Source organism: Salvelinus alpinus, chromosome 12 (genome assembly GCF_045679555.1).
Source record: "Salvelinus alpinus chromosome 12, SLU_Salpinus.1, whole genome shotgun sequence".
Classification (NCBI taxonomy): Eukaryota; Metazoa; Chordata; class Actinopteri; order Salmoniformes; family Salmonidae; genus Salvelinus; species Salvelinus alpinus.
This window is the reverse complement of record NC_092097.1, coordinates 31687822-31708945: the sequence shown is the minus strand read 5'-3', so window position 1 is coordinate 31708945 and position 21124 is coordinate 31687822. Positions and strand designations below refer to the sequence as shown.

The following is a 21124-nucleotide window of genomic DNA, read 5'->3' as shown; positions in this document are numbered from 1 at the left end:
GTTAGCTACTATTAGCTACTATTATAGCGCTATCTCAAATAAAATAAAATTGTATTAGTCACATGCGCCGAATACAACAAGTGTAGTAGACCTTACAGTGAAATGCTTACTTACGAGCCCCGAACCAACAATGCAGTTTAAAAAAATATGGATAAGAATAAGGAATAAAAGTAACAAGTAATTAAAGAGCAGCAGTAAAATAACAATAGCGAGCCTATATTCAGGGGGGTACTGGTACAGAGTCCATGTGCGGAGGCACCGGTCAGTTAAGTTAATACAGTTGAAGTTGGAAGTTTACACTTAGGTTGGAGTCATTAAAACTCGTTTTTCAACCACTCCACAAATGTCTTGTTAACAAACTATAGTTTTGGCAAGTTGCTTAGGACATCTACTTTGTACACGACACAAGTAATTTTTCCAACAATTGTTTACAGACAGATTATTTCACTTAATTCACTGTATCACAATTCCAGTTTGAGTCAATTGGAGGTGTACCTGTGGATGTATTTCACGGTCTACCTTCAAACTCCGTGCCTCTTTGCTTGACATCATGGAAAAATCAAAAGAAATCAGCCAAGACCTCAGGAAAAAAAATTGTAGACCTCCACAAGTCTGGTCCATCCTTGGAAGCAATTTCCAAACGCCTGAAGGTACCACGTTCACCTGTACAAAACAATAGTACGCAAGTATAAACATCATGGGACCAAGCAGCCGTCATACCCCTCAGGAGGAGACGCATTCCGTCTCCTAGAGATGAACGTGCTTTGGTGCGAAAAGTGCAAATCAATCCCAGAACAACAGCAAAGGACCTTGTGAAGATGCTGGAGGAAACCGGTACAAAAGTATATATGCACAGTAAAATGAGTCCTATATCGACATAACCTGAAAGGCCGCTCAGCAAGGAAGAAGCCACTGCTCCAAAACCGCTTAAAAAAGCCAGACTACGGTTTGCAACTGAACATGGGGACAAAGATCATGCTTTTTGAAGAAATGTCCTCTGGTCTAATTAAACAAAAATAGAACTGTTTGGCCATAATGAACATCATTATGCTCGGAGGAAAAAGGGGGAGGCTTGCAACCCGAAGAACGTCATCCCAACTGTGAAGCACGGGGGTGGCAGCATCATGTTGTTGGGGTGCTTTGCTGCAAGAGGGACTGGTGCACTTCACAAAATAGATGGCATCATGAGGTAGGAAAATTATGTGGATATATTGATGCAACATCTCAAGGCATCAGTCAGGAAGTTAAAGCTTGGTCGCAAATGTGTCTTCCAAATGGACAATGACCCCAAGCATACTTCCAAAGTTGTGGCAAAATGGCTTAAGGACAGCAAAGTCAAAGTATTGGAGTGGCCATCACAAAGCCCTGACCTCAATCCTATAGAAAATGTGTGGGCAGAACTGAGAAAGTGTGTGCGAGCAAGGATCCTACAAACCTGACTCAGTTACACCAGCTCTGTCAGGAGGAATGGGCCAAAATTCACCCAACTTATTGTGGGAAGCTTGTGGAAGGCTACCCGAAATGTTTGACCCAAATTAAACAATTTAAAGGCAATGCTACCAAATACTAATTGAGTGTATGTAAACTTCTGACCCACTGGGAATGTGATGAAAGAAATAAAATCTGAAATAAATCATTCTCTCTACTATTATTCTGACATTTCACATTCTTAAAATAAAGTGGTGATCCTAACTGACCTAAGACAGGGAATTTTTACTCGGATTAAATGTCAGGAATTGTGAAACTGAGTTTAAATGTATTTGCCTAAGGTTTATGTAAACTTCCGACTTCAACTGTATGTACATGTAGGTAAAGTTATTAAAGTGACTATGCATAGATGATAACAACAGAGAGTAGCAGCGGTGTAAAAAAAAGGGGTGAGGGCAATGCAAATAGTCTGGGTAGCCATGTGATTAGGTGTTCAGGAGTCTTATGGTTTAGGGGTGGAAGCTGTTTAGAAGCCTCTTGGACCTATATTTGGTGCTCCGGTACCGCTTGCCATGCGGTACCAGAGAGAACAGTCTATGACTAGGGTGGCTGGAGTCTTTCACCATCTTTAGGGCCTTCTTCTGACACCGCCTGGTAGAGAGGTCCTGGATGGCAGAAAGCTTGACCCCAGTTATGTACTGGAATGTTCGCACTACCCTCTGTAGTGCCTTATGGTCGGAGGCCGAGCAGTTGCCATACCAGGCAGTGATGCAACCCGTCAGGATGCTCTCAATGGTGCAGCAGTAGAACCTTTTGAGGATCTGAGGACCCATAACAAATCTTTTCAGTCTCCTGAGGGGGAATAGGTTTTGTTGTACCCTCTTCATGACTGTCTTGGTGTGCTTTGTTGGTGATGTGGACACGAAGGAACTTGAAGCTCTCAACCTGCTCCACTGCAGCCCCGTCGATGAGAATGGGGGCGTGCTCTGTCCTCTTTTTCCTGTAGTCCACAATCATCTCCTTTGTCTTGATCACGTTGAGGGAGAGATTGTTGTCCTGGCACCACACGGCCAGGTCTCTGACCTCCTCCATATAGGCTGTCTTGTCGGTGATCAGGCCTACCACTGTTGTGTCATCGGCAAACTTAATGATGGTGTTGGAGTCATGCCTGGCCGTGCAGTCACGAGTGAACATGAAGTACAGGAGGGGACTGAGTACACACCCCTGAGGGGCCCCTGTGTTGAGGATCAGCATGGCGGATGTGTTGTTACCTACCCTTACCACCTGGGGGCAGCCTGTCAGGAAGTCCAGGATCCAGTTGCAGAGGGAGGTGTTTAGTCCCAGGGTCCTTAGCTTATTGATTAGCTTTGAGGGCACTATGGTGTTGAACGCTGAACTGTTTTCAGTGAATAGCATTCTCACATAGGTGTTCCTTTTGTCCAGGTGGGAAAGGGCAGTATGGAGTGCAATAGAGATTGCATCATCTGTGTATCTGTTGGGGCGGTATGCAAATTGGAGTGGGTCTAGGGTTTCTGGGATAATGGTGTTGATGTGAGCCACGACCAGCCTTTCAAAGCACTTCATGGCTACAGATGTGAGTGCTACGGGTAGGTAGTCATTTAGGCAGGTTACCTTAGTATTCTTGGGCCCATGCACTATGGTGGTCTGCTTAAAACATGTTGGTATTACAGACTCGGACAGGGAGAGGTTGAAAATATCAGTGAAGACACTTGCCAGTTGGTCAGCGTATGCTCTCGGTACACATCCTGGTAATCCATCTGGCTCTTTGGCCTTATGAATGTTGACCTGTTTAAAGGGTTTACTCACATCTGCTATGGAGAGCGTGATCACACAGTCGTCCAGAACAGCTGATGCTCTCATGCATGTTTCAGTGTTACTTGCCTCTAAGCGAGCATAGAAGTGAATTAGCACGTCTGGTAGGCTCGTGTCACTGGGCAGCTCGCGGCTGAGCTTCCCTTTGTAGTCTGTAATAGTTTGCAAGCCCTGCCACATCCGACGAGCGTCAGAGCCAGTATTGGCGCTTTGCCTGTTTGGTGGTTCGACTGAGGGCATAGCGGTTTGATTGAGTTCTAGTGTGATTGAGGCAAAAAGAATAGCTAACGCATTAGTCAACTTTTGGCTAATGGTACATCGACTGGCTAAATCTAGTCAAGTTAATTTACTTTTGTTGAGATGGTACAAAACATTTCCATACATAGGCGATCTGCTGGACCACCTCAATCTCCTTCACCCTTACAGGGCACGAGGCCCAGTACCACAAATGGAATTCTCTTCAGGTATTCAACCTGAACATCCATCGTCACCCCTGAGATGATCCTTTGATGGTCTCTCTGCTCTGAAGTTCAAAGCACGATACTTCTCTTGTCTGGATTTAATTATACTTTTTTTACCTTTATTTAACTAGGCAAGGCAGTTAAGAACAAATTCTTATATTCTTTTGAGGCCCACTGCAATCTTCCTCTGTTCTTCAGAAACACAATTAATCAGTATAAGACCACTCCTGCTCACTCTGATAGACTTTTATCAGCAGATACTTCGACACCTCAAACGGTTATCCCAGATATGCGTCGTTACCCAACAAGAAACCAATCATTATCCGACATACAAGTATCCTGCACTCCAATTTTAGACACTTTCCTTTTTGTTCCATTCTTCGACTCTACTGTTGTCCATCTTTACCACCTTTGCTTGATGCGCTGCTCGATTCAAACTTGGCATCCACTTCTGCCATCTCACAATCCATCCTCCAGCAGACCTTTCCAAGTCTGCCGGGCACAGTTGAATACACTGCCTTTAATAAATAAGAACTCACACCTAGCTAGCTACTAACCATACTCTGCAGAGCAAAATACGTACCGTAAGCACACTCTACAGCTATAGCTCAAACGGAAAGCTCAAACGGTTAGTACGTTGTCAAGGAGGGCGATAATGTGTGTCTGCGAGCAGAGGATAACTGGTTCAAACCCTGTATGGGGACAGTGACAGTTGAGGAAGATTATACGTACTGTTAGTAGAGGAAGATTGTACTGTTAGTAGCACATATGATGTCGGTTTCACACTGCAACAACGACAACAATGTTACTCTGTTGAGAGGGCCAGGTAGTCAAAAATCTTCGTGCTAGACTAGCTAATGTTGAAGGGGGGGCGAAAAGCTGCCCGAAATGTTGTGGAATTAAATGGGATGCTTTAGCTTTGGCTAGCATGAAGACGAAAAATGCCATTTAAGACAGTGAAATACTGCTAGTTTATAATCTTCTCGATTGGCCTGATGGGATAAATAAGAAAAGAGCGACACCTTCCATCTCTGGACTGAGGAATGTTTTCAAACCATTTCCTTTCCCGTTCACCGAGGTGAAAAGATATTGGTGAAAACATATTGGCATATGTAAGTAAAACTACTTGAAGGTAGTTTTACTGAACTACTGAAGTCAAAACTTGGGTAGTCAGGTTCCCACTAGATGAGCAAGTGTCAAAGTCAAAATGTACTATCATAATGTATAAAACCCAAATTTAGAAAAAAATATAAGTTATGGTTAGGTTTTAAGAATAATAATTGTAAAAATAGGCAGGTTTTATTACTGTCACTTGCCCATATAGTGACGACTGGGTAGCCAGGGGACAGTGAGGAGGAACACCCAGGAGCTGGAACGTCTTAGCGTTAGCACAAAACAGTATTTTCTTGGGCTGAGAGTGATAATGATTTTAAAGTTGCAGGCAAGGCTACATCATCCCGAGACCATGAGCAGACTCACATCCACTACCCCTATCATGACACACAATATAAGGTTGTTAGCGAAAGTCTATATAAACAGTGTATAGCTTTAAAACAGTTTTACTATCCGTCTCAATGACTCTAAAACATTAATTTTAGAATGGCTGCTTCGGTATCGGCTACCCACGAATAGGGCTGTTGCGGTGACCATATTACAGGCATGAGTCATGACCGCAGTCAAATTCCACATGACCGTTGAGTCACAGTAATCTCCTTTTATGCACTCTGTATTATTATGCATACTGGATGGATTGGTTACCTTATGCTACGCTCCAAACTTTCTATTCATGAGTCTGGGAGATAACCAACAGCATTGCCTAGGCCAATAAGTTAATTGATTAGAGTTAGTTCTATGTTCCTCATACAGTGGTTGATGCATGGTGCGCTTTTGTTTTCACGTTTGTTATTTTGTTTGAGTGTTTTTTTGAAATAAAATAATCATGAACACTTTCCACGCTGCGCTTTGGTCCACTCTTCCTACCACCAACGAGAGCCGTAACAGAAGATCCCACCACCAACGGACCAAGCAGCGTGCCCCGGAGTGGAGGACATCATGGACATGGGAGGAGGTAATGGCAGGGCATGAGAGCCTGCCGTGGAAACAGGCGGAAGCAGCGAGGGAGGAACGGCGGCGATACCAGGAGTCACGGCAAGGATGGAAGCAAGAGAGGCAGCCTAAAAAAAAAAATGGGGGGGGCACACGGGTTGGCGAGCGGAGCGAACGGAACTAAAGGGTGAACGAGAACCAACTCCCTGTAAATACAATGAGGAGTTGGTCACGGTTCAAGTGCCACGTTTTCTGGTTCTGCGCACCGTGTGCTCGGTGCAAGCTCCCCGCAGTTGCCGTGCTAGAGTGGGCATTCAGCCAGGACGGATTGTGCCAGCTCAGCGCTCCTGGTCTCCGGTGCGTCTCTTCGGCCCAGGATATCCTGCGCCAGCTCTACGCACGGTACCCCCAGTTCGCCAGCACAACCCAGTCCGGCCTGTGCCAGCTCCCCGCACTTGCCGTGCTACAGGGGGTATTCAGCCAGGACGCATTGTGCCAGCTCTACGCTCCAGACCTCCAGTGTGCCTCCACGGCCCAGTATATCCTGCGCCGGCTATACGCACTAAGCCTCCAGTGCGCCTTCTTAGCCCAGTGCGTCCTATGCCAGCTCTCCACACTCACCGAGCTAAAGTGGGTATCCAGCCAGGACGCGTTGTGGCAGCACCACGTACCAGGCTTCCAGTACGTCTCCTCAGTCCGGTGAGACCTGTTCCGGCTCCATGTACGACGCCTCCAGTGATGATCCATGGCACGAAGCCTCCAGTGATGATCCATGGCCCGGAGCCTGTAGTGATAATCCATGGCCCGGAGCCTCCAGTGATAATCCATGGCACGAAGCCTCCAGTGATGATCCATGTTCCGGAGCCTCCAGTGATGATCCATGTTCCGGAGCATCCATGGCACGAAGCCTCCAGTGATGATCCATGGCCCAGAGCCTATAGCGGTGATCCATGGCACGGAGCCTCCAGCGACGGTCCCCGGTCCGGAGCCTCCAGCGACGGTCCCCGGTCCGGAGCCTCCAGCGACGGTCCCCAGTCCGGAGCCTCCAGCGACGGTCCCCAGTCCGGAGCCTGCAGCGACGGTCCCCAGTCCGGAGCCTGCAGCGACGCTCCCCAGTCCACAGCGACGGTCCCCAGGCCGGGGCCTGCAGCGTCGAACTACGAGGGACTCTCCAACGAGAGTAGATGCCCACCCGGACCCTCCCCTATAGGTTCAGGTTTGCGGCCGGAGTCCGCACCTTTGGGGGGGGGGGGGGGGGGTACTGCCACGCCCTGACCTTAGAGTTCCTTATTATTTTCTATGTTTGGTTAGGTCAGGGTGTGACTCGGTGGGAAAGTCTATGTTTTCTATTTCTTTGTTTTTTGCCGTGTGTGTTTCCCAATCAGAGGAAGCTGTCTATCGTTGTCTCTGATTGGGGATCATACATAAGTTGTCATTTTCCTTTTGGGTTTCGTGGGATCTTGTTTTCTGTTTAGTGTTTCTGCCTGACAGAACTGTTCGCTTTCACGTTTGTTATTTTGTTTGAGTGTTTTTTTTTTAAATAAAAGAATCATGAACACTTTCCACGCTGCGCTTTGGTCCACTCTTCCTACCACCAACGAGAGCCATAACAAAAATATTTTGTTTACTTTTTCACTAAACTAAATATGCTGCACTGCCTGCGGATTCTGAAACATTGTCTTGTATGTCTACTCCAAAAAATGAAAAAAGAACAGTAGGCCTACTTAGTGGTAGCCTAAACACTTCAATGCAAAATATTAACTGTCTGTTCATCTGTTAAATTCTACTGTACAGAGCATCTGAAAGGGAGCTGCAAGTTGACATCGGGTTGTTGCGGTCCAGGTTTTCACTTCTCAGGGTTGCAGATTGGTTCTGTAGTTACCGCTGATCGTTATCATGATAGTAAGACTGCAACAGTTATAAAATAATCATATGTATGATAGATAAGACCACAAATCATTTTTTGGGTGCAAAAACTGTTTATTTGACTGCCACGATGCACACTGATTTTATGATCATCTTTCTTTTTCAGATTTGAATTGAATTCAGTGCAATTGAAAGACATTCTACTCACTCATAAAACATAAGTTGAATCTGAAAGTCGCACTTCAGGATACCAAAGAATATATCCTGTTTACTACTTCAATTAAAATTCACAAATTTTATTGGAATTTGAGGCATTCCTTCCATTCTGAATTGAGCACAACCCTGCTAGAAAGGATGAATAGATGCACAAAAAAATTGAAATATTTGACTGCTGTAAAAAAAAACAAGATACACATCAAAACAAATGTAAAACACAAAGCAGCATAGTAACACAAGGGCAAGTAACATGTCTTAAGTGCAAACAAAAATATATGATGTAGCAAAAAATGGAATGGAATGAATCAACTGTATGACAATGAAATAGTAAAATAAAAATGGCAACAGATAAATACTTTTTTTGTATTAGTTAGAAATTAATAACTGGTAACACTCCATGACACTGACCAATGAGGTTCAAAAGTGTATCTGTAATCTGTATTATCAGAGTGACTTTGATCATTGGCTGAATTTCACATGGATAATGCATGGATGGCAGTACTGTTTATATCATTGGTACAGTATATATTATAGAAGTCTCTGTGATAACATAAGGCAAAGTAAAATCAATTCTCTTTTAATAAAGGAGGTTCCTGACTAGACACTGAGTAAAGGATTTGGGTTCAAATGTACTGTTCACCGGACGTGCTACCTTGTCCCGGACCTGATTTTCTCTCTCATACTATACTTTAACATTTTACTTCCTCATTATCCTTCTATTAGTATTAACATACTTAACAATTTTTCAGTTATTTGATAATACCAATCTGATACCGTATACTGACAACGCATGCTGGTCCCTATTCACTTCCTGGATCAGGCAAGAGTCTCTTTACCTTGATAATATTAACTCCTTCCTTACTGATATATTACTTTAGCAAGATAAATGCATGTAGCTATCGTTCATTAGTACATTAACCTTTAACGTACATGATCTTCAAATATCCCTAACAAGTTATTAATGTAAATTTCAAAAGTAACCTTCATAAGCAGGTATAACCTTCAACCTTTTTATAAGTATATACACATTTTGACCTTCATAACTATTACTTAACTATTAATACTGGGTATAAACTTCAGATTAAACTATATAATACAGACTTTCTCCTGGTTCAATCCAGGTTCTGACCTATTGAGCCCTGTCTTTAGTGATAATATTGATATGTGGATATTTAGAGATAGACATTAACAGGCGGACAGGGAAGGCTGCAGCAGTGGTGGGGGAAGGCATCGGCGTGAGTTAGGCTGTACAGGTGAACTTTAACCCTGTGGTATAACAGGTATGACAGCTGCAGACAGATCCACTATTCAGCTTCCTGTTTCAAGTCAAACCTGGGGGAGAGGAGGATTAAATAGTTGATCTCCAATGAGAAGATGCAAACATAATAACAGTACAAATGTACAAATTTCGGTCAACCGACCTTTGTGAGTGCAATCAATTAATAAGAGCTAAATTCAATCCGGAGCGCGGAAGATCTGCGTGATTGAGATTTAAAAGGTAATTTCTGATTGAGCCGACATATGCAGTGTTTACCGTGACTGCAGTCTCCACAAATGTGGGAACATTGCCTTTCAATTTCTATTTCAGATCTTTCCCATTCCGGATTGAATCTAGGCACTAGTCACTCACTTTCTGTTTTATGGCTACTACTCACCATTCTGTGACCCCTGAGGCCAGGTCAATCTGAGCCAGCTCTATCTGCACCTGAAAAAGACAGTTTGGTGTTAATATGTATTAGTATACACCATTCTAAACAAGTGGTATTTACATAATACTGTTATGATATTGCTTGAGTAGAACAGAAGCATGAATCATCATCTGCACCAGGTGAGAAAGGTGAGCATTGCTTGTAAAAAGACACCCATGTTCACTCCGAAGTTACCCAGCTGATAGTACAGTATGAGGAGTATAGTACCCTATGATGAGTATAGTATAGCCATAATAGCAGAAGCAGTAATCCAAATCCTGGCTGACCTGTCCAATGAGATCGCTGCTCCTGAAGGAGGCTTTGCTGTTCTTCACCGACACACTCAGATGCCTGCGCCTGGCCTCCTCCACAGACAGCTCAAACTCAAACCTAAACAGAGAGACAGAAGGAAAATACTGTTACATTCTGCCGCCACAGGTTCAAATGACTCTGTTGAGTCATTGTGGGGACCTAAAATTGATTTGCATTCAAAATCCTATTTTCCCTAAAGATGACCCCTAATCTTAAAATAGCCTTTGTCCTGGGAAATGGGAAATGTCCCCACGAGAGAGAATCTTCCTTGGTTTACTATCCTTGTGGGGACTTCCAGTACCCACGAGGATCATAACTAACACACACACACACCAGGGTTTCCGTTAGCTGGTAATGGACGGCTTTTGGAAGATAAAATGAATGAAAAGCCGATTAATAAAATTGTAGCGGGCTGCATTCTGTTGTGTTAAAGTTAGATTAAAATGGATATAATTGTCATTTTTTTGGTCAACAATCTACACAAAAACCTAATGTCAAAGTGGAAGAAACATTTTATTTATTTTTTTACAAATGTTAGAATTTATGAAAAATAAAACACTAATATATCTTGATTAAATAAGTATTCAACCTCCTGAGTCAATACATGTTAGAATCACCATTGGCAGCAAATACAGCTGTGAATCTTTCAGGGTAAGTGTAAGAGCTTTGCACATTCTTTAAGCTCTATCAAGTTAGTTACTGATCATTGCTAGACAGCCATTTTCAAGTCTTGCCATAGAGTTTCAAGACAATATAAGTCAAAACTGTAACTAGACCACTCAGGAACATTCAATGTTGTCTTGGTAAGCAACTCCAGTGCCTTGTTTAAGGTTATTGTACTGCTGAAAGGTGAATTTGTCTCGCAGTGTCTGTGTAACGTTCGTCGTATGGAGGAAGAGAGGAGGACCAAGGCGCAGCGTGAAAAGTATCCATTGTTAATAGAATACGTAACAAACAAACAAAATAACGATAAACGAGAATCACACGAAACAAAACAGTTCTGTCTGGTGCAGACACACAAAGACTGAAAATAAGCACCCACAAACCCCAACAGAAAACAGGCTACCTAAATATGGTTCCCAATCAGAGACAATGACTAACACCTGCCTCTGATTGAGAACCATATCAGGCCAAACACAGAAACGGGAAAACTAGACACACAACATAGAATGCCCACTCAGCTCACGTCCTGACCAACACTAAAACAAAGAAAACACAAAAGAACTATGGTCAGAACGTGACAGTCTGTTGGAAAGCAGAGTGAACCAGGTTTTCCTCTAGGATTTTGCCTGTGCTTATCTCTATTCCGTTTTGTTTTATCATTAAAAAAAAACCTAGTCCTTGCCGATGACAAGCACACTCATAACATGATCCAGCCACCACCATGATTGAAAATATGAAAAGTGGTACTCAGTGATGTGTTGTGTTTGCCCCAAACATACCGCTTTTCTTTCAGGACATAAACTTAATTTCTTTGCCAAGTTTTTTGCAGTCTACTTTAGTATCTTATTGCAAACAGGATGCATGTTTTTGAATATTTGTATTCTGTACAGGCTTCCTTCTTTTCACTGTCAATTAGGTTAGTATTGTGGAGTAACTACAGTGTTTATCCATTCTCAGTGTTTTCCTATCACAGCCATTGTAACTATTTTAAAGTCACCATTGACTTTGTGAAATCCCTGAGCAGTTTCCATCCTCTCCAGCAACTGAGTTAGAAAGGATGCAGGTATCCTTGTAGTGACTGAGTGTATTGATACACCATCCAAAGTGTTATCAATAACTTCACAATGCTCAAAGGGATATTCAATGTTTTTTTTGTAATCTACCAATAGGTGCCCTTCTTTGCAAGGCATTGGAAAACCTCCCTGGTCTTTGTGGTTGAATCTCTGTTTGAAAATAACTGCTCAACAGAGGGACCTTACAGATAATTACATGTGTGGGGTACAGAGATGAGGTAGTCATTCAAAAATCATGTTAAACACTATTATTGCACACAGACTGAGTCCATGCAACTTATTATGTGACTTGTTAAGCACACTTTTACTCCTGAACTTATTTAGGCTTGCTATAACAAAGGGGTTGAGTACTTATTTCAGCTTTTCATTTTTAATTAATTTCTACAATTTTGAAAAACATAATTCCACTTTGACATTATGGGGTATTATTCTTAGGCCAGTGATAACATCTCAATTTAATCAATTTTCAACTCAGGCTGTAACACAATACTTTCTGAAGGCACTGTTCTCAGCACTATTCTCTCACTCCTTGCACGTTGCCTTACATGTGCGCTGCTGAGGAGACAGCGAGAGAGAAGCCTTGGGTTACTGTTGATTGCGAAGATGGAGGCCTTTTTCATTGAAGTAAAACAAAAGTTAGAGAGTATGCCTACAGTGAAAAGCCTACAAGGGGAAAGTCCTCCGTATGGACAAGTTTTCATGTTGTAGAGGATAAAAATGAGAAGAACGTTGGTGTGTCCAAATGCAGGCTACTGTGCAATTCACTATGCAGGAAGGATGCAATTTTTAAAACTTTTTTAATTAATTTTTTTATAATGATTTGTAGGCCTATTTACTATCTAAACCAGTTCTTTAAATATACAAAACTGTTTGGTTTAATTCTGTTGAGACATTTTCATTGGCTAAATTAAGTTTGATCTGTCTTTTTAATTGTGTGCTCTATATTTAGTTTAAGATGGTTATTAATAGGCCTGTTGTAAAATAGATATCATTATGCACTAGCCTTTCTTGTTAATTGCTGCAATATAAACGGTTCAATTTTTTTTAGAAGGTTTAAACCAGTTTGCAAGTGTTTTGCTTCATTCTGTTGAGCCATTTTCTTTGACCAAATTAAGTTCCAACTGTAATGTTGTTTGCCGCAATATAATATCCTGCTCGTATTTTCCCTGTAAACAATTGCTTGACTTACTATTTATTTTACCCTAATAAAGTTTAGAAACTTTTGTCAAGGTTTGGTGTGGCTATTAGCCTGTTATACTGCAGACCTATGATATGAAGGCAGTGTGTACTGGCGCTCCAACTGACTTCGACAGTTGATCTTGAGGTGATGAAGAATGTTTTAGGCCTACCAGTGTTACTCCTATAATCTAACAACATAATGCTTATCTTTATAAAAAATATTCTGATAGAAAATTTACGAATTAGCGTCTTTCTGTACGCCTATATCTGTATAGCAGACGCAGTAGCCTATCGGACAAGGATAAAGAAAAGCATGTCGGTGTCGTAGCATGCCGCCGGCATATGTATCTCTATATCGTACAGCAGAACTGTGAGGTGGACAATTATTGTTTTAGGAAAGTAAAAACTAATAAAGCAATAGGCTATATAGTTTGTACAGTGGGGAGAACAAGTATTTGATACACTGCCGATTTTGCAGGTTTTCCTACTTACAAAGCATGTATAGGTCTGTAATTTTTATCATAGGTACACTTCAACTGTGAGAGACGGAATCTAAAACAAAAATCCAGAAAATCACATTGTATGATTTTTAAGTAATTAATTTGCATTTTATTGCATGACATAAGTATTTGATACATCAGAAAAGCAGAACTTAATATTTGGTACAGAAGCCTTTGTTTGCAATTACAGAGATCATATGTTTCCTGTAGTTCTTGACCAGGTTTGCACACACTGCAGCAGGGATTTTGGCCCACTCCTCCATACAGACCTTCTCCAGATCCTTCAGGTTTCGGGGCTGTCGCTGGGCAATACGGACTTTCAGCTCCCTCCAAAGATTTTCTATTGGGTTCAGGTCTGGAGACTGGCTAGGCCACTCCAGGACCTTGAGATGCTTCTTACGGAGCCACTCCTTAGTTGCCCTGGCTGTGTGTTTCGGGTCGTTGTCATGCTGGAAGACCCAGCCACGACCCATCTTCAATGTTCTTACTGAGGGAAGGAGGTTGTTGGCCAAGATCTCGCGATACATGGCCCCATCCATCCTCCCCTCAATACGGTGCAGTCGTCCTGTCCCCTTTGCAGAAAAGCATCCCCAAAGAATGATGTTTCCACCTCCATGCTTCACGGTTGGGATGGTGTTCTTGGGGTTGTACTCATCCTTCAAACACGGCGAGTGGAGTTTAGACTAAAAAGCTCTATTTTTGTCTCATCAGACCACATGACCTTCTCCCATTCCTCCTCTGGATCACCCAGATGGTCATTGGCAAACTTCAGACGGGCCTGGACATGCGCTGGCTTGAGCAGGGGGACCTTGCGTGCGCTGCAGGATTTTAATCCATGACGGCGTAGTGTGTAACTAATGGTTTTCTTTGAGACTGTGGTCCCAGCTCTCTTCAGGTCATTGACCAGGTCCTGCCGTGTAGTTCTGGGCTGATCCCTCACCTTTCTTATGATCTTGAGAGATCATGAGATCGTGAGATCTTGCATGGAGCCCCAGACCGAGGGTGATTGACCGTCATCTTGAACTTCTTCCATTTTCTAATAATTGCGCCAACAGTTGTTGCCTTCTCACCAAGCTGCTTGCCTATTGTCCTGTAGTCCATCCCAGCCTTGTGCAGGTCAACAATTTTATCCCTGATGTCCTTACACAGCTCTCTGGTCTTGGCCATTATGGAGAAGTTGGTGTCTGTTTGATTGAGTGTGTGGACAGGTGTCTTTTATACAGGTAACGAGTTCAAACAGGTGCAGTTAATACAGGTAATGAGTGGAGAACAGGAGGGCTTCTTAAAGAAAAACTAACAGGTCTGTGAGAGCCGGAATTCTTACTGGTTGGTAGGTGATCAAATACTTATGTCATGCAATAAAATGCAAATTAATTACTTAAAAATCATACAATGTGATTTTCTGGATTTTTGTTTTAGATTCCGTCTCTCACAGTTGAAGTGTACCTATGATAAAAATGACAGACCTCTACATGCTTTGTAAGTAGGAAAATCGGCAAAATCGGCAGTGTCTCAAATACTTGTTCTCCCCACTGTATATGCTACACATCGAAACACAAGGAATTGTATTTTGGCAATTTGTTATAGGCTGTTTTTAAGGACATGTAAATGTGTCTCATTTGGCCAATATCCCTTGTTTATTGATGGCGCTGGCTGCGAGAGTGGAAACCCTGGGATATGCACCCAATGCATATCGATGACCGGTCAATTTTTCAAATGTCCAATAAATTCAAATCTTCCCAGACGATTGTCGTGCGCCACATTTTCCTAACGGAAACATCTGACACACACGCCAATGCTGATATCACACACCTTTCATTATATTCTGGGTTGAGGTCTCTCTTCTTGATGCTTGTCTTCCTCTTGGTGGCCTTGTTTTTGTCTGGCAGCAGCATGAGGGAGACGTAGGTGTCTAGACCGTCTTTACTGGACGACTCCAGATCCCTATACACAAACACATAACATCTGATCCATGGCCTTAAAAAGTGTTGTCAATTGGTAAGGTAAGAGAAAGAGGTACAGTATGAGGATTTTTTTGAAAATGTATGATAGGGATATCATTACAGGAAGGGACCCCTTCTTTAGCAATGACTTTAAAGCTATGCTATATGTAAGGGGCAGTAGTTTTTGCTGACCATCATGTCACCTAACAAACTCTGGGCTCTTGCTATATGACATGGTGGAGATATGAATGATGCAGACACTCAGACGCAAACCTGCAGGCGTGGACTGTGATGGTCAGTTTCTTCTTCTTTGAGGCATAAGAGAGAGACAGCTTCACCTGCCCACAGTTTCTTGCAGCACACGGAAGAATTCCATGACCTATCAGGTCCACCATTTTAGATTCCAGAATCTGTTGAAAGATACATTTCGTAAGTAGTCATTTCAACAGAAACAATTGAGGATATAGAAGTGTGTGTCTGTGTGTAACCTTGAGTTCAGCCCTCAGTAGAATCTGACTGTCAGGAGAGGCTCCATCCAGACTCAGCCACTGATCCAGGACCAGATCTGGTTGTGACAGCAGCTCTCTGACTGGTACCACCAGAGAACCCATCGCCTGATCCCAAGCACTGGACAGCTGCATGTAGAGAGATGGGCCATTGACAATAGACATACTTTAGTTTCTCAAAATCTGTAATATGCTGCAGTGTTAATTTAGGCAGATATTATATGCTCAAATTTTTGTCATTTCATCCTTTGTTAGTTTCAGTTATCAGTCAACTAAAACTGCACCATTTTTGTCTCGTTTTAAACACAGCCATTTTAGTCACAGAATAAATACTTAGGATACCACTAACTTCCATCATGTGCACATTCAGATAGCCTTGTTCAACTAGGCCTACTATCCTCATGTTTTTAGAAATGTTAGCAAATTTATTGAAAATGAAATACAGAAATATCTAATTTACATAAGTATTCACACGCCTTTGCAATGACACTCCAAATTGAGCTCAGGTGCATCCATCATTGGGTAATGGAAAAAATATGGAACTACCCAGACTCTGCCTATGCCTAGAGCTGGCCGTCTGACCAAACTGAATAACCGGGTAAGAAGAACCTTGGTCAGGGAGGTGACCAAGAACCCAATGACCACTCTGAAAGAACTACATAATTCCTTGGCTGAGATGGGAGAACCTGCCAGAAGGACAAGTCCCTACAGCATTTCACCAATCTGAGCTTTATGGGAGTGTGGCCAGAAGGAAACCACTCCTGAGAAAAAGGCACATGACCGCACACCTGCAGTTTGCAAAAAGGCACGTGAAAGACTCTGCGATAAGGCAAAAGATTATGTGGTCTGATGAGACAAAAGTTTGACTCCTAATATTATTTTTCCCATAGGACCGTGCAACTGAAAGATGTCAATTCTGCCAATGAAAGGAAACTTGACTTGTAACTAACCTCAACTATACGGGACAAAAATACAAACGCAACATGTAAAGTGTTGGTCCTATTTTTCATGAGCTGAATTAAAAGATCCCAACCGTTTCCCATACACACAAAAACCTTATTTCTCTCAAATTTGCCAAGATAATCCATCCACCAGACAGATGTGGCATATCAAGAAGCTGATTAAATAGCATGATCATTACACAGGTGCACCTTGTGCTGGGGACAATAAAAGGCCACTCTAAAATGTGCAGTTTTGTCACACAACACAATGCCACAGATCTCAAGTTTTGAGGGAGCGTGCAATTGTTATGCTGACAGCAGGATTGTCCACCTGAGCTGTTGCCAGAGAATGTAATGTTTATTTCTCTACCATAATGTTTACTTTCTCTCTTACTCTCTCTCGTGTTGCGGTCCGAATGTCATGTCAAATAAAATGTCAGTCTCACGTGTAATTTTGATCGTCAACCAAAATGAAAAGTAATTTGTAATAGTCTTCCATGGCATCTCGGCTTGTTATCGTCATAAACTTTTTCAGGACCCTGTCTTTCAAAGATAATTCGTAAAAATCCAAGTTACTTAACAGATCATCATTGTAAAGGGTTTAAACACTGTTTCCCATGCTTGTTCAATGAACCATAAACAATTAATGAGCATGCCCCTGTGGAACGGTCGTTAAGACACTAACAGCTTACAGACGGTAGGCAATTAAGGTCACAGTTATGAAAACTTAGGACACTAAAAAAGGCCTTTCTACTGACTCTGAAAAACACAAAAAGAAAGATGCCCAGGGTCCCTGCTCATCTGTGTGAACGTGCCTTAGGCATGCTGCAAGGACGCATGAGGACTGCAGATGTGGCCAGGGCAATGAATTGCAATGTCCGTACTGTGAGACGCCTAAGACAGCGCTACAGGGAGACAGGACGGACAGCTGATCGTTCTCGCAGTGGCAGATCACGTGTAACAACACCTGCACAGGATTGGTACATCCGAACATCACACCTGCGGGACAGGTACAGGATGGCAACAACTGCCCGAGTTACACCAAAAACGCACAATCCCTCCATCAGTGCTCAGACTGTCTGCAATAGGCTGACAGAGTCTGAGAGAGGCTGGACTGAGGGCTTGTAGGCCTGTTGTAAGGCAGGTCCTCTCCAGACATCACCGGCAACAACGTTGCCTATGGGCACAAACCCACCGTCGCTGGACCAGACAGGACTGGCAAAAAGTGCTCTTCAATGTCAAGTCGCGGTTTTGTCTCACCAGGGGTGATGGTTGGATTCACGTTTATCGTCGAAGGAATGAGCGTTACACCGAGGCCTGTACTCTGGAGCGGAATCGATTTGGAGGTGGAGGGGCCGTCATGGTCTGGGGCGGTGTGTCCCAGAATCATCTTACTGAGCTTGTTGTCATTGAAGGCAAACTCAACGCTGTGCATTACAGAGAAGACATCCTCCTCCCTCATGTGGTACCTTTCCTGCAGGCTCATCCTGACATGACCCTCCATCATGACAATGCCACCAGCCATACTGCTCGTTCTGTGCGTGATTTCCTGCAAGACAGGAATGTCAGTGTTCTGCCATGGCCAGCGAAGAGCCCGGATCTCAATCCCATTCAGCACGTCTGGGACCTGTTGGATCGGAGGGTGAGGGCTAGGGCCAATATCCCCCAAAATGTCCGGAAACTTGCAGGTGCCTTGGTGGAAGAGTGGGGTAACATCTCACAGAAAGAACTGGCAAATCTGGTGCAGTCCATGAGGAGATGCACTGCAGTACTTAATGCAGCTGGTGGCCACACCAGATACTGACTGTTACTTTTGATTTTGACCCCCCCTTATTCCATTTCTGTTAGTCACATGTCTGTGGAACTTGTTCAGTTTGTCTCAGTTGTTGAATCTTGTTATGTTCATACGATATTTACACATGTTAAGTTTCCTGAAAATAAACACAGTTGACAGTGAGAGGACGTTTCTTTTTTGCTGAGTTTAGTTTTAGTCAGGAAAAATAGGTCGTTTTTCGTCATAGTTATTGTTGACAAAATGAACACTGATGTGCTGACTTGAACAACACTTCCACATGGGTGGACAATAAAGAAATCGTATTGTGTGTTAAATCAGTAATAAAACAGGAGGCAAAGTGCTTGCAATCACAAATAAACAACCTCTCACCTTCACTATGAGCATCTCTTCTTTGGGATCACGAACCAGGAAGTAGAAAGCCTCTTCCCACTGGGGGGAGTTGGTGCGATCACACACCTTCAGAGAGAACGAGGAGATAGGGAAAAAGATGTTATTTGGTCAATCTAAGACAAATTACAAGCATGATCTTGTAAGATGAGAATCTCACCTTGGTTCTATATGTTGTCTCTCCCAGAACAAGCTCAGCTCCAGCCTTTGGCTCCTTCCCACTCTTCTTCATCTACAAACACACAGAGATATGTCACTATGGGTAACTCAGTGACATAATACGATAGCATTAAATCTTGATCATAAGACAATTAAAGCTGCAATATGTAACTTTTTAGAAATCTGAGTTATAGATGTCATTCTCATTGAAAGCAAGTCTAAGAAGCAGTAGATCTGTTCGATGCACTATTTCTATACTTCCCGATCATACGTTTCATTCACCAGCTTCAGACAGCTGAAAATACAATATTTTTTTCTTATTGAAAATGTATTTCACAGCAGTTTAGATGGTGCAATGATTCTCTACACTATACATTGCTTGTTTTGTCACATAAACTGAAATTAGTCTAACTATTTTAATTTTAGCAACCAGGATTTGCCAGAGCGATTTCTGCATATTGCATCTATAACACTGAGGTCATATCTCACCAATGAAATAAACTACACAACACAAGAGAACAAGTGTGCACAGACTTATAATTACCAAAGGAAACAACTATGCGAATCATCGCAGTTTATCACAAACATCAGACAACAGTAGGCTATAAAGATCATGGTAACATGACAACATCAGAGGTGAAAAGTGAAAGGTGACTCACAGGCAGTGAGTGGGCTCTGTCCATGTAGACGAAGAGCAGAGCAGCAGAGGGAACAGCCTTGTTCTGGTAGGACTGGAGAGACTGCAGCTGCAACACCTGGAGCATGGGGAGCCAGGAGTTAAAATGACACATCTTTCAACCTAATGCTGTGCTATTTAATTGTTAAGTGGGGTGGGGGGGATCCCTAATAAATTCAAATACAAAAGCCTCATATGAGTTATGTAATTTGAGTCAACTGCATTCTGGATGCAGAAAGACTTCATTATGTCAACAGTATGAATATGTCATAGGATGATTGTATGAGAGAGAGTAATAGGGGGAGGCAAGAGAGGGTTAAATCAAACTCAGTGAAAGAAAAGACAATAACAGGGAAAGAGAGAGATGGGGAGACAGAAGAAACTGAAACTGGAGAAATAGAACTGACCTGATCCAGTCTGTCTGGTTCTGATACTGTTGGTACCCACTCCAGTACCAGGTGAACACGACCTGACTTCACATCATTCAGAGTGTACCACTGGAACACAGAAATATACCCATAGACTGTTAACAAATGAGGCACAATAAAATAAAGATGGAAAATAAAGCAAAGCTGTGACAACAGTAATGACCTCACATGGAAGTCAGGCTAGAAAGAGAAGTAAATATCTCAATATACTGACTCACCTGGTCCGTGTACTGGGAACTGATGACATCACTCAGCCTCATCATAAACCTGCGCACGTACACGCACACGCACACGCGCACACACACACACACACACACACACACACACACACACACACACACACACACACACACACACACACACACACACACACACACACACACACACACACACACACACACACACACACACACACACACACACACACACACACACACACATAAAACAGATGCTTTGGCAACTCTCCAAAAAGGCATTGTATTCTTTTGACCATTTATATATTTGATATGTGAAAGTAGAACGATGTCCTACATTTCAACCATTTCATCCACCATGAGACCAAAGTGCATGAAACTGTAAGTCTTATCTTGTGTGCATCCCAAATAGCACCCTATTCCCTATTTAGTGCACCAATTTTGACTAGGGACCATAGGACTCTGGTCAAAAGTTGTGCACTATATAGGGAATAGGGTGCCCTTGGGGACATAGTCCTTAACTATCAATAGCAGGTTACTGATTAAATGGTGTATAGTTGGGCCAGTCACAACACACCTTCCCAGGAAGTCATCCTTGTCCATGTCTTTATCATACAGCTCTACCTGGACCTCCTGACCAGCCTGGGGGCTCAGCACCGTCTGGGGAAACACACATACGTCAGGGAAGATCAATAACAACAAAACTACACATAAATAATACTATTACATGTTATTAAGGCAGAAAGCTAGCAAAGGCACACACTTCTAGATGTCTCAGATATATTCTTACATGAGAAAAGATCAAAAGTCTGTCCTAACACGCATTGCTT

At 42.7% G+C, this 21124-nt stretch overlaps 1 protein-coding gene across 4 annotated transcripts in view; it reads right to left on the bottom strand.

Moving 5' to 3' along the window:
- Positions 1–7727: 7727 nt before the first annotated feature.
- LOC139535870 (uncharacterized) overlaps positions 7728–21124 on the bottom strand; it is an 88418-nt gene continuing 75021 nt past the window's right edge. For all 4 annotated transcript variants that reach the window (XM_071335741.1, XM_071335742.1, XM_071335744.1 and 1 more), the window contains 12 exons: positions 20872–20954; positions 20319–20367; positions 20080–20169; positions 19656–19751; positions 18998–19069; positions 18820–18906; positions 15697–15843; positions 15482–15618; positions 15078–15209; positions 9826–9928; positions 9506–9555; positions 7728–9182 (listed from right to left, as the gene is read on the bottom strand). In XM_071335741.1, the coding sequence (XP_071191842.1) occupies positions 9155–9182; positions 9506–9555; positions 9826–9928; positions 15078–15209; positions 15482–15618; positions 15697–15843; positions 18820–18906; positions 18998–19069; positions 19656–19751; positions 20080–20169; positions 20319–20367; positions 20872–20954 (1074 nt within the window). In that variant the 3' untranslated portion in view covers positions 7728–9154. The remainder of the gene's footprint in view (positions 9183–9505; positions 9556–9825; positions 9929–15077; positions 15210–15481; positions 15619–15696; positions 15844–18819; positions 18907–18997; positions 19070–19655; positions 19752–20079; positions 20170–20318; positions 20368–20871; positions 20955–21124) is intronic.